Raw genomic sequence first — 20,221 nt, 5'->3', positions numbered from 1 at the left:
TTTATATTCATTATTGGTCATAGTAAGCAGATCCAAATGCAATGTTAATACTAAAGATTTAGTTTAAAATTGCGTTGTAACAAAAGGCTTCTATATTTAAATGTTGGGGACAATATCAGATTTCTTGTCCTGGTCTGAAAGCAGAGAAAAGTTGAAAAGTTTCCAGTGAGCCACACTTCATCTCCTCAAGTAACCTCAAGAAAATTTATTCACAATCTGCAACAAAACTAAAGTATTGCATAAGAATAAAAGAAAAGAAAGAAGAAAATTACAGCAGCGCTTGATTATATAAACATGTAGAAATTTTTTTTTGTCTGTGAACACAGTTATACCAAGCTCTCTGGCTAATGTTCTAGTGCAACATCTCAACAAAAACAGGCACAAGATAAACTTTTTTTTCTGAAGGAGATCAACTCACATTTTGCATGAGGAGACATTTACAGCGATAAAGAAAAAGATGCAAGAACACATATTCTGCGTACTACTCCAAGGCAACCATGTCAAGAAGATCAGTCCTTTCAACACAACAGTGTTTTCATTAGAGCTATGATAGTGTCTTCTGTTATTGTTTAATATCAAGTGCAAAGTAATGGATACTGGAAGTAAATGATTGTTAAAAGCCTTCCTGAACAGAGCTGCAAATGATATACATCGTATGCGTCATAATTTCATCATACCGAGTGTGAATCTGTCCAGATCTACAGTGTCCATCTATTGCTGAAGAATATGGTTAAATGAACAGTTTTTTATTATTTATTTGTATTTATATGGAAAGGAATTTCTTCAAGACCAAAGAGAGTACATATAAGGCATTAACCTGTTACACACTCAGTTTGGAGAGGGAAAAAAAAGACATAACACTATAAATTAAGTACAAATATAAGCAGATTTTACCTGAGAAGGAAAAGGTGCCACAGCAGAAGTAATGGCACATGTCACATACACACAACACATGATGGCCTTTTAAGTTAGCAGAATACTGAAAAATAAATTAAAAGTCTTTCCTAAATTTTGGAAACTGCTTCGACTGTTGTGGTCAAATATGTTTTTCTTTTTAAGTGCTCAGTTAAGTGCAGTTTTTGTGTGGGACTTAAGACAGCTGGGCTGCACTGGCTTCATTTCACGCTGGTAACACCCTCAGAAGTGCTCATAACTCATCTCGAAACTCCGCCAGTTCATTTTCACCTGATTTATAGTTTCATTCATCGATTATTAGGAAGATATTCGTCTTCGTCAGCCAATCGTTTGGTCTTTGAAACCTCTCCACATTTGTTTTAACATACACACAAAAAAATACTTTCAGCAGAACATTACAGACTAGAAAAATAAATATCGTTCCACCTGTTCACCTTTCGTTGAAGAGCAAATGAAGAGGGAAAATAATAATGATAATATATTTGGACATTTCAAGATGCGAGAACTCCACGTTGGATCACGTCTGAACCGTATCGTCTAGTCATAGGGCTCGGAAGTCTCTGGGTGTGACACCTCTTACCCTGCTCTGATTGGCCGAGATCAGACTCTTCCAGATGGCGTCGATTCTCACTTCCCGTCCGCAGTCGGGTCCTGATTTGAGGAGAGGAGGGGGCGGGGCTTGTGCTAAACGTTTTTAAGGAAGAGTTTTGGTCTGCGGTGTTGTCTGCCTCCTGCCTCTCGGTCTGTCTCCCTGCTGACGTTCTCTCACTGCGTTTGGGGATTCGGAAACTGCCCCAGTTTTTCAGATGCCGCCCGGATGTTCCATTTGGCACTAGTTTTCCCTGATGGCTTGCGTTTGTCTTCCTCGGCGATCCGCTGTACATGTTTGGAGCAGTGGCTACAGAATTAGCGTTAGTGTGAGACAGCAGCAATCTGTCATCCATTGTGTCGAGCTCTGTCTCACTGCTCAGCGTGTCCTCCATAGACTTTGCATGCCTCAGTTTGTCTTTAATAGACACCTGGTCCCATAGCTTGCTCTTTCTCCTCCTGTCCTCCAGAGGACGCTCACTTTCCTCCTCTTTTCTGTGAGACTCACCACTCCTCGTCCTGCCCTCAGAACGTCTAGATGAAGCAGACATCACTGTCTCGCTTCTCACAGAGTCTCCAGAACTGGGAACGCCGTCCATGAGCATCTTTGCAGGCTTGTCTGCTTCAATATGCTTTGAGGATCTGTAAGAGTTGCTTCCCTTCTCGCTGGAGCTCAGTGTGCTGTTCTGCCCACAGTGGCCCTTCAGAGGCTGAGGAGATGCTGGCACAGGTGGCGTCGTACGGAAATAAAACATAGCCTCCTCCAAACGTCTAGTAGAGGATATACCTGACCAGGAGAGAAAACAGAAGAGGTCAAATGGTTTGAATCACAGGTATTAAAACTCAATTCCTGGAGGGCCGCAGCTGTGCAGTGTTTTGTTCCAACTCTAAGCAAACACAAATGATCCAACTAATCAAGGTGTTCAAGACTACTAAAAACTATAAAAGGTCCTATGAAATTAAAATGAAGTTTTTTAGATGTCAGTATCAGTATTATTCTTTCTTAGAATATCTATAAGCTAGCGCACCCCAAAAAAGTGACAAAATTGGCGTTTAGAAGATACAAAACTGATATAAACATGTAAAGCTTGTAATTTGTCACTTCTCCCTAAATGGATCAATAGATTTATTCATGTCACCTCATACTTCAGTTTCTCATTACATCATAACCAGGGATGCTCTGATCAGGATTTTTGCAGCTGAAACAGAGTACAAATTCTTTGTCATGGTGATCGTCAGATTCCAAGTACAGATTCTGATGCCTCAAGCTTTATAATGCAAAATAGTTCATTTTCCCTTTAAGTATGATACTTTATTTATTTTCTTAGGTGAGGCGAGATCATCACTTTTGCTGCATGTAATCCCTTAAAACGACTATTAAAACCATTTAGTTCGGAAATGTCATGGTCAAAGGGAGTTTTACAGAAAATAATAGATAAAACATTTTAAAAATCGGTAAGAAATGATTAACAATGTAATTTGGAAACATTGCAAATGATGGAAGAAGAATTCAACATGTTTCAATGAAGAAAAAGTTTGGAGCGCATAATTGATGCATAAGAAGTTAACCTTACCAATGTAATACTTAGGACATGACTGTGTCTCTCTCAATCTGTTCACGTTCACTCAGTCTCGTTACCACTTTCTCTATGTGTAAACTCAACAACAAACTTTTGCAATCGGTTCATGAGATCGGGCAGATTGCCGAGTACCGATTGAGTCATGAAATGTGAATATCAGCTGACACAGATCTCTAGCCGATCAATTGGAAAATCCCTAATCATAACCTCTCATGTCTGACATGCCCCACCCCCTTAAAGACACTTTTCATTTGATGCACTAGAGCTCAACCACTTCTCACTGGCAGAGCTGAGGAAAAACAAACACTTTTGGCTGTTTGATTTTTTGTTTTTGTTCTTGTTCTTTAAGGGGAGGAGTTAAGCTCTCCCACCCTTTCTTCATGTTTCGGTTTAAGATTACATCAAAGATTGAATAAAAATGCATTTTTCAAAGCACTTTACGGGGTCTTTAAGTAGGTGTGAGTTGGAGGTCTACAGATTTTGAGTTTGACACCCCTGGCTTCAGTACTCTTTAAGTGAGCATCATACTAACCAGTGACGCGGCCCTGCTCCAGCAGCCTGACGTGGTGATGAAAGATCTGCTCCTGCACTCGGCACAAGGTCCGTTTAATCCTCTCCCGTCGGCTGACCATATACGTCAAATTACGCACCTGAACACACATATATGTGGATGAGACATACAATAATCTACAAAGAAGCTTTAAAAAGGCATTATTATATATAATAGTTAATATATCATTCTGTTTGGCATGTGAGAACCAATGAGATGTTCTTGCAAATCAAGCAAGGTAAATAAGTTGATTTTCTAACTCTTTTCTACATACAAACAAGAATCTAAATTAATCACTTGCTTCAAATAGATTCCTTTTGTTATGTATTTTAGAGGTTTCTAATGTGTCAAACATGCACAGACTTACATTCAATGAAAAAACAATGATTTGAGAATGAGAAGAATAAAGGATCTTTTGTGTTTGTAGTGGAAGGGTTTGGATCAACATGATGGCGAGTAAATGTGTGTGCTTCACACTAGTAGTTTAGATCAGTAAATTAAACATTTGTGTATCATACATTTGTACAGGTGTGTGTTTTAGGTTTTGGCCTAACAACAAATTTAATGGTCTAATGGCAAAACACTGATGTGATAATGACTGTGGCACGACAGAATGAAACAGGGAAAGAAATTTAAATGTTACTAATAACACTTACATCATTCACTGACTAACCAACGATACTGAGTAAAAAAAGACCCCAATGATGCACTATACGCTTTGTAGTGTAAACATTTATAAAAGTTATAAAATTAGAGTTTAGAGTTTGAAGTTTTACATATTGAAGTTTTACATATAGAATAGCAAGTGAATAATGAGTGAATTTGGGAATCTTGGGGAATCAGTCAAAATTCAGGACTCAGTTGCTTTAATAACATGAATGCTCATGTGGTCAGATGCATTCAAACAGCCACAAAAGACCACATACCATGTGCCTACTCACTCAAATATGATCATTATGAGATGTGCTGCACTAAAACAAATAAAAGGTGTTCATACTTTTTCACTGTACCAAAACACACACATTATAAGTGAAATTGTAGTCATCACCCTCATTCTTTTTATTCATTTGCATGTCATGTTGCATCAGTTCATTCAGTAGCATGTGTGTGTGGCACTGAATGCTATGAAAGTGATGCAAAGCACGACTTAAGGGTCTCGGTGAAACCCCAACACAAGTTTTCAAAGGAGATGCATGTTAGTAGTATCTAATAAAAACAGTAATGCATCTCGGCCTATCACTTATGATTGGATAACTGAAAACATGCTAATCCTGAGCTGTGACTGTTGCATTCAGAGTTAATGTTGTCAGGATACTGGAATTCAGTACCAATTAATACTGAAGTTGTAAAAACATTCACTTCCCTATAACATTTGAGCGCTGTTGGGCACGTTCTTGACTTAAACACAATGTTTACTGAGTGTAACCACAAATACAGGGGCACTGGAGCGTTTCAAAGTCACGCCGATCAGCTGGTTTGTCTATAAGCCGACAAAGGAGCAATCTGCTGATGAAACACAGCTTTAAAATGCTGCAATGTGTCCCTGTATCTGTGGTTACACTCAGTAAACAGCGGTGAGTTCGGTGAACTGATGACCTTCACAGCCAATCAGTCATTTCAGTTGAGCATGTGAACACAATGGCAAATAAGCTGTGTTTAAGTACGTGCTCAATAACGCTCAAATGTTAGCAGGAATAAAAACTGACGTTTTTAAAATTCCAGTATCAACTGGTACCAAAGTATCGTGCACCCTTAATTTAGAGTGATAAAAAAGCCATCGTGTGAGCTAATGTGACAATAGAAGGGTTCTGGCAAACTTACCCTCTCCAGATCCTGTCGCAAATGCGTAAAGAGTCGTAGTCGCCTTAAAAGCACTTCCTGTTCTCGTCGGGCAAGACTGTCTTCCTCCTCTTTCTTCGGCATGATGAGGGGCTGGTTAAAGTTCACCTTTCTTTTCAACTTCCAGTATTGAAACAAGAAGTCCACCATCTCAAGAGGAAGCTGCAGATGTTCGGCAACCTCATCAGCAGCGACGAAGCGATAGAACTCGTCCTCCAGCTGCTGTACTCGAAGCTTTCGCTCACTGAGTCTGGTCTCCTCTGGGTTCTGCGAGAGTCTGGTTTGGGAAGAAGCAGAGAAATCTATTCCTCTATTTCTGCTTCTGTCTTCCCTGGTTGGGACCTTCACAGGTCTGTCATCATCGCCCTCTTCCTCGTTCCAATCCAGGCCAGAGTGCTTGGGACAAAATGACTTGAACTTGACTTCATCCGCCTCTGTGAGGATCGTGTTCATCTTCAGCCCACAATGCAGACCACAGGTCACGTGGAACGCCACACGGCAACTTTTGGCAGAACACTAGGGATTTGGAAAAACAAGACGTCAGAATTAGACCACAGAGGACGGAGAAATGTGAAGCTGGAAAAATGTGCTCTGATTCATGATACATTATGATAAAATGTTACATTTAACCCAAATAGGGTATTTGCACAGCTAGTGTTTCTTTCCATACCAATAAACATCTGGTGAAAGCTAAATGTGACTTTTTTCAATTTTATACGCTTCCTTTTACAGCATCCATATTGTAATGTAAATAAAATATAATCAGTTAAACAGACTTCAGCATTCATTTAGTTGTTGAAGCGTAAACAGAGATAAAAAAAGCCTTTATATGTACGCGCTGTCACGATTAGCGAGCTAGCGCAAAAACATAGAAAATACTGGGGTGAAACTAATTTTCATTTTTTATATACATGGCGCCGTGATCAATCAGGCAGTGGAGATCATTTTTAAAGAAAACAGACCTTAAACGTGCCGATTTTGTAACTGCATACAGTTCATCGTAAGCACTTGACCAAGGTTACTGCAAAATTAAAAGTTCTTCTGCATACTTTTGCATATATCCTATTTCTGTGTACAGTATTATTTGTTGCTTTATTCAATTTTTGATCTCAAATTATATTTTATTTATCTGGATTCTGTTCTTTTTCCCTAATTCACAAAAATTTATTATAACAATGAAACTTATAAAATTATAATCGTACAATTTAAAAACCTGATTACATTTTTGGGATTTTTTTTTTTTTTACAAAGAACAACAATTAAGTGATTATTACTCAATGTTTTAATGGTTTTACATATTCTTATTAAAGCTATTACCATTTTAAGAAGCACATCTTGCTGTATATTAGTAAACAAATCAGTCACCAAAGCAAAAGAAATCCAAAACCAAAAACAAAGCCATTGGAGAATTATTGCTATCCTAAAAGAGCTATAAACAAACTGAAATTGAACTAAAAACATCAGAAGACAAAAAAATAAAATGAATGCTTTTGTAAGAATGTGGAAAATATTCATTAAAAACATTAATGAAATTTGCAATATTTCTGGGACATTCTTCATATCTGTACTGTATCCATAACATAATAAGAGATAAACATCAGCACTGTATACCTGAATACAAGCTCCTGTCTTCTCTTTACACAGGCAGCATATTAGAGCCCATCTGTTGCTGGGTATATGAGACACATTAGTGATAGGCTCCATCTTCTCAGGGTTACCAATGCTTACCTAGAGATAAAGAGCACACAACAAAGCCCAGTCTCAGCACACATACTGCTCTTCTGCGTCATTAAGTGAATCACTTTACATAAGTCTTCATTTGTGCGTGCATCCTTACTTCAGGTATCCAGAGGGCACAGCTGACGTGGACCCACTTGGTGCCACTGCGGGTGGGTTTCATGGCTCCGCCTTTTTTAGGGCACAGGTGGCATTTGGGAAAAATACCCAGCGCACAGGTACGGCAAAGCCAGCTGCCCTCAGGGACCTTCAGTATACCATAACACGCCTGTGGAGAGATACATGGTTATGTAATTCATGTGTGCTGGAACATTTCTTCAAAATTTGGTCACAAATTTCTAACTTCAATATGATACCTTAAATATAATGACACTCTTTTTTTTTAAAAACCACAGGAAAAAAAATGCCACAATTACAATATGTATGCATGTCTTAGTTTTTTAATGTGTCAGAGTCAATGACAACCATTTTTATTAGTTGAGTTAAGCCAGTTCTCTAGATTTTCACTAGCCTTGCCAAAATTTTCACTCTCCCGGATAAAAAAAGTAATTAAAGGAGTAAAATAAAAAATATTTGTTTTGTACATTTGTACCATGTAATATTCTAATATCTTTGGACAAATGGTGAATTTAATGAAGTTTAGTTCCTTGCCTCTGTTGCCACTGTCTTGCTTGATTTGGTTTAGATGGATCAATGGATTTGCTCTTCAGGGTTTGGACTTTCAGCAGTGAAATTTAAACCAAACTCAACTGAAATAAACTGAACTTCAACTCTGCAAAACTGCACTGACACTTTTAATTTAACTTCTATGTTAAACTGCTTTAACACAATCTGCACTAAAATCACAATTTTTAATTACAATTTTAGTATTAGAGAAGAAACGACTGGCCTAAATCCGAAAAGACAAACTTTACAAGGACTTTCTATGACCAACGCCCTCAAATGCAAGGGTTTTAATGTGGGAACACATTTTAAGTGAGAGCAAGGTTACGTCATGTTATATGACAGATCTGATATCTGATGCGTGTTTTGCATAAAACTGAAGATTATTTAATACATCCCATACTATATTATAAAATAATCCGATATTAACTTTTGTATGGATTTTGTTGGAAAAGAGTTTAGGCTCATATAACCTGAAGTTTTAAGATATATGAATATGCTTATTTACATTTTCTTGCCTCATGGGTTTACCTGATCTCCTAAAGTAAATCAACTCAACATTATATTAATTAAAATATTTGGCACTTTATGTTTGTCTCTGAAACCGTGAGGTACTATAGTGGTATAGTATGTTTGTGAACATCATGGCAATGTTCAACACAAAGTAACTCATGCGGGAAACACTTATCGTATTGTGCAATTGTGTGTAACTTAAGCAAGCTGTACGCATAAAAGCACAAGTGTTGGTGAAATAACACTTTAGCAGACCGGAGGTCAAATGGATTCTTTTAAAGAAAATGTCTTGAACAAAATAAACTCATTCAACAATCTTTTTCTATGTACACTTAATTAAAAAAATCTCCAGGGACTTGAATTTAATTTTTTTGTTCACACTCACAAACTTTCAAAGATTTCAAGAACCATAATGCTTGTTCTAAGCAGTTCTTGGCTTGTTTCTGTGTTACAGTTTATTTTATTTAAGGTTTGCCTGTGGAAACATAGTGGTGTAAGAATGACTCTTTTTGATGATGGTACAGTCTACTGAGGTTAAGCTAATGTCTTTAAACGTGAACGGTTTGGGTAACCCAATTAAAAGGTCAAAGGTATTGACAAAATTTAAAAAAGAGAAAGCAGATATTATTTTTATGCAAGAAACTCATCTCTCTCAACAAGAGCATGAGAAATTAAAGAGATTTGGCTTTAAAAATACTTATTACAATTCATATGAGCATTCACATAGAAGGGGAATTGCTATTCTTGTTGCTAATAAATTTAAATTCGAATTATATAAGGAAATAAAAGAAAAGGATGGGAGATATCTTATTGTTAAGGGTAAAATTGAAGAGGAATTAATAACTTTAGTAAATGTGTATGCTCCACCCGATACTAGTAAACTGTTCTTCAAATCATTAATGGATGTAATTGTACTGGAAGCAGAGGGTATTTGTATATGTGGTGGAGATTTCAATGTGGTACTAAACCACCATTTAGACACAACTAATAGCAAAAGAAATGGGAGCAAAATATCAAAATTAATTAACACAGCCTGGGATGACATAGGATACTGCGATGTCTGGCGACATATTAATCCATCTCTCAAAAACTACACTCATTACTCAGCTCCCCACCGTACATACTCTAGGATTGATTATTTTTTTATGCCAAAAAATGACTGTTATAGGGTGAAAGATTGTAGCATTGGAGTAGCTGAGGTCTCTGACCACAGCGCTTTGTACCTGACAGTTCAAATAGAAGGAAGGAAGAGAAAGACAGGTTGGAGGTTGAATGTGGGTTTGTTAAATAACAAAGCAAATACAGAACAGATAAAATTAAATATAAAAGAATATATTAGGATAAATGATAATGGAGAGGTAGACCCATCCATAGTATGGGACTCATTGAAGGCTGTGATGCGTGGGAATTTGATTGCACTATCAGCGCAAAATAAAAAAAAGAGAATTATGGAGTACAATACCCTAACATCAGACTTATTAAATGTGGAGCAACAACACAAAATAAACAGGGATCCAAACCTACTATCACGTATGCAGCAAATAAGGAAACAGATTAACAGCCTGTTGGAACAAGATGTTGAGAAGAAAGCTCGATTCTATAAGCAGACATACTACGAATCCGGCCCTAAAGCAGCAAAATTGCTTGCCCGACGCTTACGTAAACAAGAAGTTGATAGCACTATTCATAGAATACGAGACCCACAAACAAATAATTTGGTTTATCATCCACAGAAAATAGAGGACATTTTTCTAAATTATTATAAACAACTGTATACGGATGCTTCTAACTCTAAAATGGAAGCGACAAGAAATTTTCTTAATGAACTAGATTTACCAAGTATAGGCAAAATACAAAATGATTTCATTACAGCAGATTTCACACTAGAAGAGATAAATAATGCGATTGGGAGACTAAAAACATCTAAAACACCAGGTAGCGACGGCTTTCCAGCCGAGTGGTATAAAACTTTTAAAGAAATACTAGCCCCACTTCTGTTAAAAACATTTAACTGGATTAAAACAGAATGTAAACTTCCACCTTCATGGAACGAGGCTATCATCTCAGTACTCCCAAAGGAGGGTGAGGACAGGGAACTTAGCTGCAATTATAGGCCCATTTCAATTCTTAATATAGATTATAAGATATATACATCAATTATAGCCAAAAGATTAGAGACTATCCTTCCTGAATTAATTGACGAGGATCAGACAGGATTCATAAAAAGCCGTCAAACACATGATAATATTAGGAGGACGCTGCATCTTATAGATAAAATAGAAAGGGAAAATAAGACAGCAGTATTACTAAGTCTGGATGCCGAAAAGGCCTTTGATCGGGTCAACTGGGAATTTCTTTACCAAACTTTGGTTAGATTCGGCTTCAATAAACATTTTGTAAATATAATTAGATCTCTTTACCAACAACCTACAGCCAAAATAAAAATTAATGGGTCATTATCTCCATCGTTTAGTTTACAAAGAGGAACTAGACAGGGCTGTTGCCTTAGTCCCACATTATTTGCTGTTTATATTGAACCCCTGGCCCAGGCAATCCGTCAACATGAACAAATACAAGGCATTACAATAGGACATAAAGATCATTTAATTAGTTTATTTGCAGACGATGTCTTGATCCATTTAACAGATCCTGAGGCCTCCCTCCCGGTACTGATGGAGTTCCTCGATGAATTTAACTTCTTCGCTGGGTACAAACTAAATATTGCGAAGACACAACTTTTGTCATTTAATTACAAACCTTCTGAGGAAATCAGACATAGATATAATTTAAAATGGGACATGAAAGAAATAAAATATTTAGGGGTGATTATTACAAAAAACCTGAGTAGTCTGTACGGTGCAAACTATAATGTGATTAACCAGAGTATTAAAAGCGATATGGAACGGTGGTCTACCTACCCATTGGATTTTGCTAGTAAGATAAACGTCATCAAAACAAACATATTACCTAGATTACTATACCTATTTCAAGCCCTGCCAATAGAGATACCTAAACATCAGTTTACAATCTGGAACAAACTTATTTCCAGGTTTATTTGGGATGGAAAGAAGCCTAGAATAAGATACACAACACTCCAGTTGTCCAAGCAAAAAGGAGGAATGGCCCTGCCGAATCTCAAAGATTATTTTTATGCAGCTCAGTTCCGTCCACTTTTTCTTTGGTGTAACAACAATTATTTTGCCAGATGGAAAGAAATTGAGACATATACGGTGGGTTATCAGATTCAGTCAATTCTTGGAGAAAAAGAAATCCCTTCGGTAGTCAAAAGTCAATTGGATTCAATAACCTCTGGAGCAGTGGAGTTTTGGTTTGAGTTTGCTAGACAATTTAAATTAAGCAAAGACCAAAAAGTTCTTCGATGGATAGCCTTTGACACTCAATTTAAACCAGGTGAAAGCGACGCCACATTTAAGCAATGGGCAACAAAAGGCATTAGTGCAATATGTACAGTATTGGAAAACAAGGAATTACAGACTTTCCAAACACTCAAAGAAAAACTTTCTCTTACTAATCGGGACTTATTTAGGTTTATACAATTCAGAGATTAATTTTACAGAGAAATAAAAATGGAAACGTCACACGAAATTAGTCCAGTTGTAAAGATTATGATGAATGCTTACAAATCAGATAGTAAATGTGCAAAAATAATCTCTAGTTTTTACGTAAGTATTATGGAAAGTAAGACCAACTCAACATTATACCTTAAATCAAGGTGGGAAAAAGAATTGAATGTAGAAATTCTACCAGAGGTATGGTTAGATATGTGCGAAATTCAACATTCCTCCACAAGCTCACAACAACTGAGGGTATTCAATTGGAAGAATTTGGTACGATTCTTTATAACACCTAAAATCAGCAGTAAAGCTTCTTCTACACCCCAGCAATGTTGGAGAGAATGTGGCTGCTTAGAAGCACACCATACACACATTTTTTGGGGATGCGAAAAACTGAAGCCATTTTGGAATGATGTGCACTTAACCTTAACAAAGGTGCTTGGGTATGAGATTCCATTTACATGCATTGTCCTGTACTTGGGTCATATTTCACTGGTTACACTTCAGGAGGATCGATACCTGGTAAAAATACTCCTTACAGCAGCCAGGAAAACCATAACCAGAAGCTGGTATAAGCCTGACTCACCTAAACAACAACAATGGCTTGATGTAATTCAGGAAATAAGGACATTGGAACATATGACTGGTGTGTTACGTTTGAAGGTGGACTTGTATGCCAAAAGATGGCAAAAATGGATAATTTACATTGACAAATCATTAGGGACTGGCTCTCAGACTGTACTCGCTTAAGTTTCAGACATATAAGTCAACTGTGCCTATTCTTATGTACCCAATTGCCTTCCTTTTTGTATAAACCATGTTTTTTTTTTTTTTATTTACTTATTTATTTTTCTACAGTATTCTCAACACAGGCTCTGTTTCTATCTTATTTTATTTATTTATCTATTATTGTTTTGTTGTTGTTGTTTTTTTTTTTTTTTTTTTTGTTCTAGTTATTTGCTTGTTATTGAAATGGCTTGTCATATCTGACTCAAATTAGCCTTTTCTACTATTTGTAAAATTGCATTTGATTGTAATCAATTATGACCTACTAAAAAATCAATAAAAATTAAAGTTATAAAAAAAAGATTTCAAGAACCAATGGGAATACTGTTTTAATGACTGCTATCACTTTCTTCCTCACATTCAAGCACAAACAGTTCGAGTATCAAGGTGTCTAATATGTCTTGTTCTTGAAATGTAAAATGAGCCAACAAAATAAAATTTCAGTCAGTCTGAATGAGAGTGTGACTTAGTGAGAGGCAGAGAAAGTAAATAGAGATTATCCCCAACAAAACCTTCACAAACACACTGACAAAAAAAGGAAAATATAATTCCAATGAAAAACAAAAAAAATGTAATATTACCTCTAAACTAAACTTTAATGTTATTTGGCCCAATCATTTATCAGTAAAAGAAAAACAAATTCTTTCTAGAGCTGCACGATTCTGGCTAAATCGCAAATTTTTCTCACGATTCTGTAGATGTAAAATAAAGGTTAATATGAGTGGACTATTATTATTGTTATTCTCAAATGTGGTAAAACAGCAATAGGCTTTGTGTAGCTGTACTGTTACAATGCTACATTTTGTAGACTTGAATTTTGGTGGACTTGAACAGACTTTAGATTCGTCCTGGTCATTAATCATCAATTTATCATCAATGCTGATGATAATTCTGATGCTGAACTATAGTGTTTGAGACATATGCTTACAATCTGTAATTTTCTGCTTAAAATCTGTCACTGACTTGATTTTCGTGAATACAGAAGACTGGGTGGGTATTTTCATTTCGGCAGGTTTTAGATACTTTTTGGGCTGGAATCAGTCAGCTACATCTGGCAACACTGTGCGCGCTTTCGGTTTCATTTTCATTGCTAAGAACGGTTCACTACCCACGCAGCTCCCAAACAATCACTCAGTGCCACAAACTGAATCCTATTTACAACTTTATTACTATGTTATTCACAGCTTATGCAGGTTCTGTTCACTAAAGTCGACTTCATTCAGAGGAGCGAGCGGTGTTAACAGCTGACGGTCAGCTCACGTCACTTTTGATTTTGTGGTCGCAAATATATTACATAAAGACAAAAATGACATTTTTGAGGTAAATTATATCTTATAAATACAGCATGTGACTCTTTTAACACCATTTGGAGGTGTCCACGTTGCTGAACAACGTATGTAAAACAATGTGAAGACTTGTGCAGCCACCATTGCTTCTCTCCTGAAAAATATGATTGACAGAATTATAGAAATGCTGGATTAGTGCTGAAGATTATCTAGGGGGTTGAATCGAGATTACAATATTTTTACGATTAATCGTGCAGCTCTTATTCTTTCTAAACATCACTTCAGTAATCATGACTTAAAATAGAAAGAGGGAGAGATAAATCCTGGGCTCCTAAAGAGCATCAATATGTAAAAACAGTGACACTCATTAAATAAAAGATGAGACGTACTTATTTTGTTTTCTGCCCCAAATACACAACAAGAAAAATATTTTCCCCCCATTTTATAACATTAAATAATTTATTCTGAATGACACTGGGTGCAAAATATGTGTACACCATCCACAACATAAGAAATGGTTAATCAACTAAACTCATGAGCCTTAGTAAAATAATCTACGCTTTTTTTTCTTGTAATCATCATAATTATTAGAGCTATTTTATCAGTTTTATTCTTATCATTTTCTTTTTTTTTTCATGTAATGTATATTTTGTTAATTTGATTAAAATAATAATATTACATATTTTATACATATATAAAATGCTTTGGCAATACTGTGCAAAAATCATGCAAATAAAGAGACTTGAACTTGAGAGGAAGAATACAGCAGGCATTGTAAAAAAAAGTTATGTTTCACTTTAAGTATTTCAGTATTGAAATATTGTTCTTTTTGACAACATTAGCAACACACACACACCTGATGCACGCAGATGTTGCACTTGTCACAGAACACCATCTCGTTGCCGTCCTCGCCGTCAGGAGACTGACAGACATCGCAGACCACATCCTCATCATACTCGATACCAAGCCCCTCCTCTGTTTCCATGGCGTGGCTCATGTTGTCATAGCAACGGCGCTCAAACTCCTCCATGACCCGCTCCATTGTAAGCTCATCCAGGGGTTGCATGCCTACAAGCAAATTATTTAGCTGTAAGTGCTTTTTTTCCCACAGAGTGAAGAAATTTGTTTGCATAAAGAGCAAAATGAAAACTCCAGACAGTATTTGCTCACCCATTTTACTGAACTCTTCATTAGTGATCTGCAGCCAAGCTACGTCCTCCTCATTCAGGTCATAGCGACACATGCCATCAGCCAGTGTCTGAATACCCACGTACCCAAGCATCGATGACTCAGATGAGCGAATCAGCTTCTTGGGCTTGATGAACAGAGGAGCGGTGCTTTTCTCAGCTACAGTGCTGCAAAAAAAAGAAAAAGAACAATGAATCAATGGGAACTACTTAAGGAGAATAGTTTGATAGGGAAGAGGAAAAACATATTATACCGCACTGTACACTGCGGTATAGACTCTGGACTGACAGGAACTTGAACCCCTTTCTCCCACTCCTGCCGCCAGGGATCGGCCAGCTCATAATAGTCCTCAGGATTAAGCTGGTGTGAATCATGCAGCTTCATAGCTGTGATCAGGTCTGTCCTGAACACCTGTGGAAAAGAAAAGAAATTGTGCAAAAGAATATGTACTAAATGACAAACATCTACAACAGTCATACGCAGGGCTGTGCGATATGGGCAAAAGAAACCCATCACAATTTTCCTGAACAATAATGCGATTTCGATTTTAATCATGATTTTGATACACAGTGTAAATCTGAGAGATATTTCCAAAGGAAAATAATTAGATCTTCATCAAAGACCTGTAACTTGTCTCTAAATCAAACATAAGGCAAAGAGAATTAAAATCACCCAGTAGAGGTGTAATAAATCGTCTCTAGAACAGACCTATGGCAAAACAAATAAAGACTACTGTGTGTGTGTGTGTGTGCGCGCGCCGTCAAACGCGAGTAAGGCTCCGATGTTCTGCTTGACCCCAAATCAAAAGTAGTTGCGTGTGCTTTTCTACATGTCCACAGATTTTTGGCTGCAACCTATGACTGACTTACAAATTACCTGGTTCTGTGATACATCAGCCTTCCAAAGTAATCCCACACCACAGTTGTTGACTTTCTCCTGTGCTGAACTCATCATGCAGGTTATTTGTCATAAAGCTCAGTCTCCTGTTCATTGGTTCAAATAGAATACTGCGGGAAAATCGTGCTGTAACGTGATTTAGAAATCGTGCATGTCCAAAATCAATATGATTGTAATTAATCGCACAGCCCTAGTCGTATGTGTGTGCGAGTGAGTTTTGTGTACCTCAGATGGTCTTTTCCCACTCTGTTTCCTGTGCTTGGAGTTGGAGTGCTGAGACCAGGATGTGGAATTACCTAAAAGAATTGAGGAAAAAAAAACATGATATGACATGCAAGACATGTCCTGTGCTGAAGATGCTGATAAAGAGAGATCATGTTATTAGCAGCTGTAATAGTTTCAGAAAACGGCAGAACTGGTTTTGCAAAGGTAGAAGGATCGTGTTGGGGTTATAGCTAAAGGGTGAAATATTAAAATAAGCATAAAACAAAATTTGCATTTTTCCCCTCTACTGTAAAAAAAAAAAACTTCAAAATTTTTCTTTCAATGATTTCAAACAATTATTTTTGATGTGCAATTTCACATCCATAAACAAGTTTTTTTCCTCAGAAATGCAAAAATAAATAAATAAATAATTTTAGTTCTAAAGAGAGCCAACTCTTATTTTTTAGATTAGCATTATTTCTTTTGGGTTGTTCACAGAATTACTACAAAGTAAGTTGTATACTGTAAACTCACTAATTTTTTTGGTCACATCCATAACGCATGTTTATTTCCCTCATTTAAAATCCAAAAATGTTAACAGATTGATATTTTTCTGATTCCATAACTTTGTGGTTAGTTCTTTGAAAAATATAAACAGATTTTTCAATATACAGGCTTCATATATAATTTTACAACTAAAATTCCATGATTTTTCCATGACTTTCAAGTAATACATACATACACATAGTAAATAATAGAAAAAACTGTGCACGTTCAAATTCATTACAACATATCAAAAAACAAAAAAAAATGTATTTTTACATCTATTGTATGTACAATTTATTTAGACAATGCTAAAGCAGCATTCACAATGTGGGACCATGTTTTTGGCCAAAAACAGAAAAAAAGTAAAGACAACTAATCTATATTCAAGTGTACAGATATTTGTTAAACTAATTTCCATGACCTTTCCAAAACTTTGAGGGGATTTTAGTTTTTCCAAAACTTTTCCAGGCCTGGAAAATGCAATGTCAACATTCCATGATTTTTTCAGGTTTTCCATGACCATATGAACCCTGAATATAATGTTAACATTTACTTTCTCTGTGTATTTATGTGTTTTAAGTTTTCCTGAAAATGTCACATCCATATTGCTGGAATTGCTTATGTGCAATTGAAAAAAATCTTTGACTTAGAAAAAAAAAACAGTCGGGTGGGACTTTTCTCCATCTGGAACTGATTAGATAGTTGTTGTCTGTTAATAGGGTGCATTAGCGCCCGCTTTTTTTCCAGCAGTGCAGTATCTTTGCTTGTATGTTTCTTTAAACTACTGAAATGTAGTACTGAACACTATAACTGGGTAAAGTCTAGATAGAATACAGCTGCGCACAAGATTTAATAAATAATATAAATAACTCTGTCCACAATTGTATCTGATCTAGCAACAAGCCTGTAACTGTTGCGCTTCATTGCTGTGAACTCAGATGACTGATAAGTTGCTTTAGATGATTGATTATTGTATATTTAGAAAATGCAGATCAACTGTACTGTACACTGTACTGTACACAACATCTTAAGTAAAAGCATGTCTGTTAACTGAATTACTCCTTAATCATTTACTTCACTTATAACTTAATTTCTACTAACAATAATATTCAAATGAAAAATGTTCACAGATAATTACTTCTAATAAACACTCTGCATAAAAATGTAGGTATAGTCCATTGTGATATCAAAGTAACTTTCATGACAGTCAACATTAGTTTTGAGAGTGAACAGATTTCTTTAGGCAAGCTGATACTTGAAAAAACAGCGTCTGTCTACTCACTCCCATTGTCCGAGTCCTCGCTGGTGCTCGGGACACGGCTTCGCTTCATCCTGAGCTGCCGTGGCCTTCAAGTGATGCGGAAATCTGCAGAGGTTGATCAAACATTAGTAGAACATTCCTGAAAACTGACCTGGGGAGATCACTGTGGAGTGCGCGTACCCCAGCCAGCACACACAGGCCATACGAATTTAGAAACCTAACATACACCAATTAAGATACTTTATTTCACACGTTATATATACTTATACGACAGCTTAATATGAAGAATTGAACTATATTAGGTAATCCATCCTTAATCTGACTCCTTCAAAAAGTGTAAACAATGTGGCGCTACCAACCGTTGCTGTTTGGTTGAGCATCGGGACAAACATGGACTGAACCAATAGCATGAGTCTGAGGGCGGGACTAAGTGTTGGATTACCCACTGTCAGACGGGGGCGTGTGCGAGAAATGTACACACTTCACCTTCACCAGTTTTTGTTATTCTGCTCTAGGTAGGGTATTGAAAACATGCTAAACTAATGTAATTTCCCTAATCTCAAATATCTAACAAGAAAACAGAAAATAAACTGAGCAACTGGTGCACATGAGAACAACGTCACTCAAGTTTTGATGTAAGAATATAATGCATCATCATATTAGTTTATGATCAATATATAATATGGAGGTAACGTTATATGGACGTACGGAGTGTCGTAAACACAAATACTACAATGACAAACAACTCAGAAACAAACCTCAGAGCAGCTTTAGGCTTTTTTAAAATTATTTTTACCTCGACACACCTAATATTTCACTAGCAAACACAGTTTCAGGTGAACCACTTAAAATCAGTTTGACTAACTGTTAACTGAGAACCAATAGAGAAAAGCAAACCCATGCCGATTGGGATATACGAAAAAGGTTTAGATATGTTAAACTTGTTTTTTTATTAAGTTAGCCAAGATCATACAGTTAAAAAAATATTTTAACAGTTAAAATATCACAGGTACCAGCTAAATCCAACGGTACAAGTAGAGGAAAAAACGAAACAACGTTACAGCAGGACATCTACCACTCGACAGCAGATTCACGCAGCGCAAACGCTGAACGTGACGCTGCTGGCAGACCACGCCCCTTGACGTCACATAGCTGTCCATTTCAATGCCAGTTAGCAAATTAAAAACAAAACTATTAATACGCGTTTCCTCACGAATCAAAATGAATTTTGCAGCGTTTTTATACACAGCTCCTGCTGCTCGTTTGTATATTTAAGCACAGACGTGCTGCATAAAGAAAATCCAGTTGTGCTGGAACATTCGTTCGATTTAAAAAAGTAATTTCTATTGCGCAAATCTATAAATTTACAGAATTTAACTTCTAACGCAAGCCCCTAAGAAAAGTTACTATTTTTCACCGTTATTTTCACAACATCATGGCAGTGCTGAATCCGGACCAGCCCAGGCAGTGGCACGCGGAAAACTGTCTAATAGTCCTCCGAAAATATGCAGAATCCGTACATAAATCAAAAGTGGAAAACACCGACGTGTATTTGACGCCAATTTCAGGTTCAATTGCAAAACTTTAAGGCCAAATAGCACAAGCCGAGCAGTCAGGCCAGGGCGCGCGCGCCTAACTTGCGATATGACGCTTGGACACACATACACACACATGCGCGCGCACGACCAGCACCTACGCGATTCAAAGTAACAACCAAATATTCACGAATACCACATCCGCGGCTCATAGAAATCAATAAAGAGGCCACATGCATGAAAACATTTATTTAGGGCAGCGTCTGCTCCTGCTCAACTTAATCTTTTGGCGCCATTTTAATGACGTGCTACATTTGCACCGGACCATCTGCATGAAGAGCTCGCGGAAATCCTGGAAAACACTTGCACCTCCCTGCCTGGAAAACACACATACTATAGCACAGCGAGAAAATCTGGTGTACCTACATAAACAGGTCTGGCTGATCCTGCGCTGGCGTTTCTGTGGCGCTTGCTCAGAGTTTGAGTAGTCGCCTCTCCTCTCCTCCACCCCACACACACAAACACATGCAGGTTACGTATGCGCGCCGCCGCTGCTTG

The 20,221-nt window shown here is 37.0% G+C and overlaps 1 protein-coding gene across 4 annotated transcripts; it reads right to left on the bottom strand.

Annotated features, from left to right (window-relative positions):
* Positions 1-190: 190 nt before the first annotated feature.
* jade1 (jade family PHD finger 1) lies at positions 191-20,171 on the bottom strand. Of its 4 annotated transcripts, none has more exons than XM_073926990.1 (11): positions 18,488-19,787; positions 18,150-18,233; positions 16,343-16,413; positions 15,474-15,631; positions 15,203-15,387; positions 14,889-15,100; positions 7,310-7,477; positions 7,084-7,200; positions 5,455-5,988; positions 3,616-3,733; positions 191-2,290 (listed from the first exon to the last, which is right to left on the bottom strand). In XM_073926990.1, the coding sequence occupies exons 2-11, from the start codon at positions 18,196-18,198 to the stop codon at positions 1,407-1,409; spliced, it is 2,496 nt and encodes an 831-aa protein (XP_073783091.1). In that variant the 5' UTR covers positions 18,199-18,233; positions 18,488-19,787; the 3' UTR covers positions 191-1,406.
* Positions 20,172-20,221: the final 50 nt, after the last annotated feature.

The sequence above is a fragment of the Danio rerio genome, chromosome 17 (assembly GCF_049306965.1).
Source record: "Danio rerio strain Tuebingen ecotype United States chromosome 17, GRCz12tu, whole genome shotgun sequence".
Lineage (NCBI taxonomy): Eukaryota > Metazoa > Chordata > Actinopteri > Cypriniformes > Danionidae > Danio > Danio rerio.
The sequence above is the reverse complement of the archived record's forward strand: the minus strand, read 5'-3'. Positions and strand labels throughout refer to the sequence as shown.

Excerpts from the sequence above, each read along its gene's own strand:
- jade1 (XM_073926990.1), bottom strand. The coding sequence starts at position 18,198 with ATGAAGCGAAGCCGTGTCCCGAGCACCAGCGAGGACTCGGACAATGGG. Across the intron at positions 7,478-14,888 it reads GCAACATCTGCGTGCATCAG|GCGTGTTATGGTATACTGAA; the intron begins GTGTGTGTGTGT and ends ATCTCTCCACAG. Across the intron at positions 5,989-7,083 it reads AGACAGGAGCTTGTATTCAG|TGTTCTGCCAAAAGTTGCCG; the intron begins GTATACAGTGCT and ends CCAAATCCCTAG.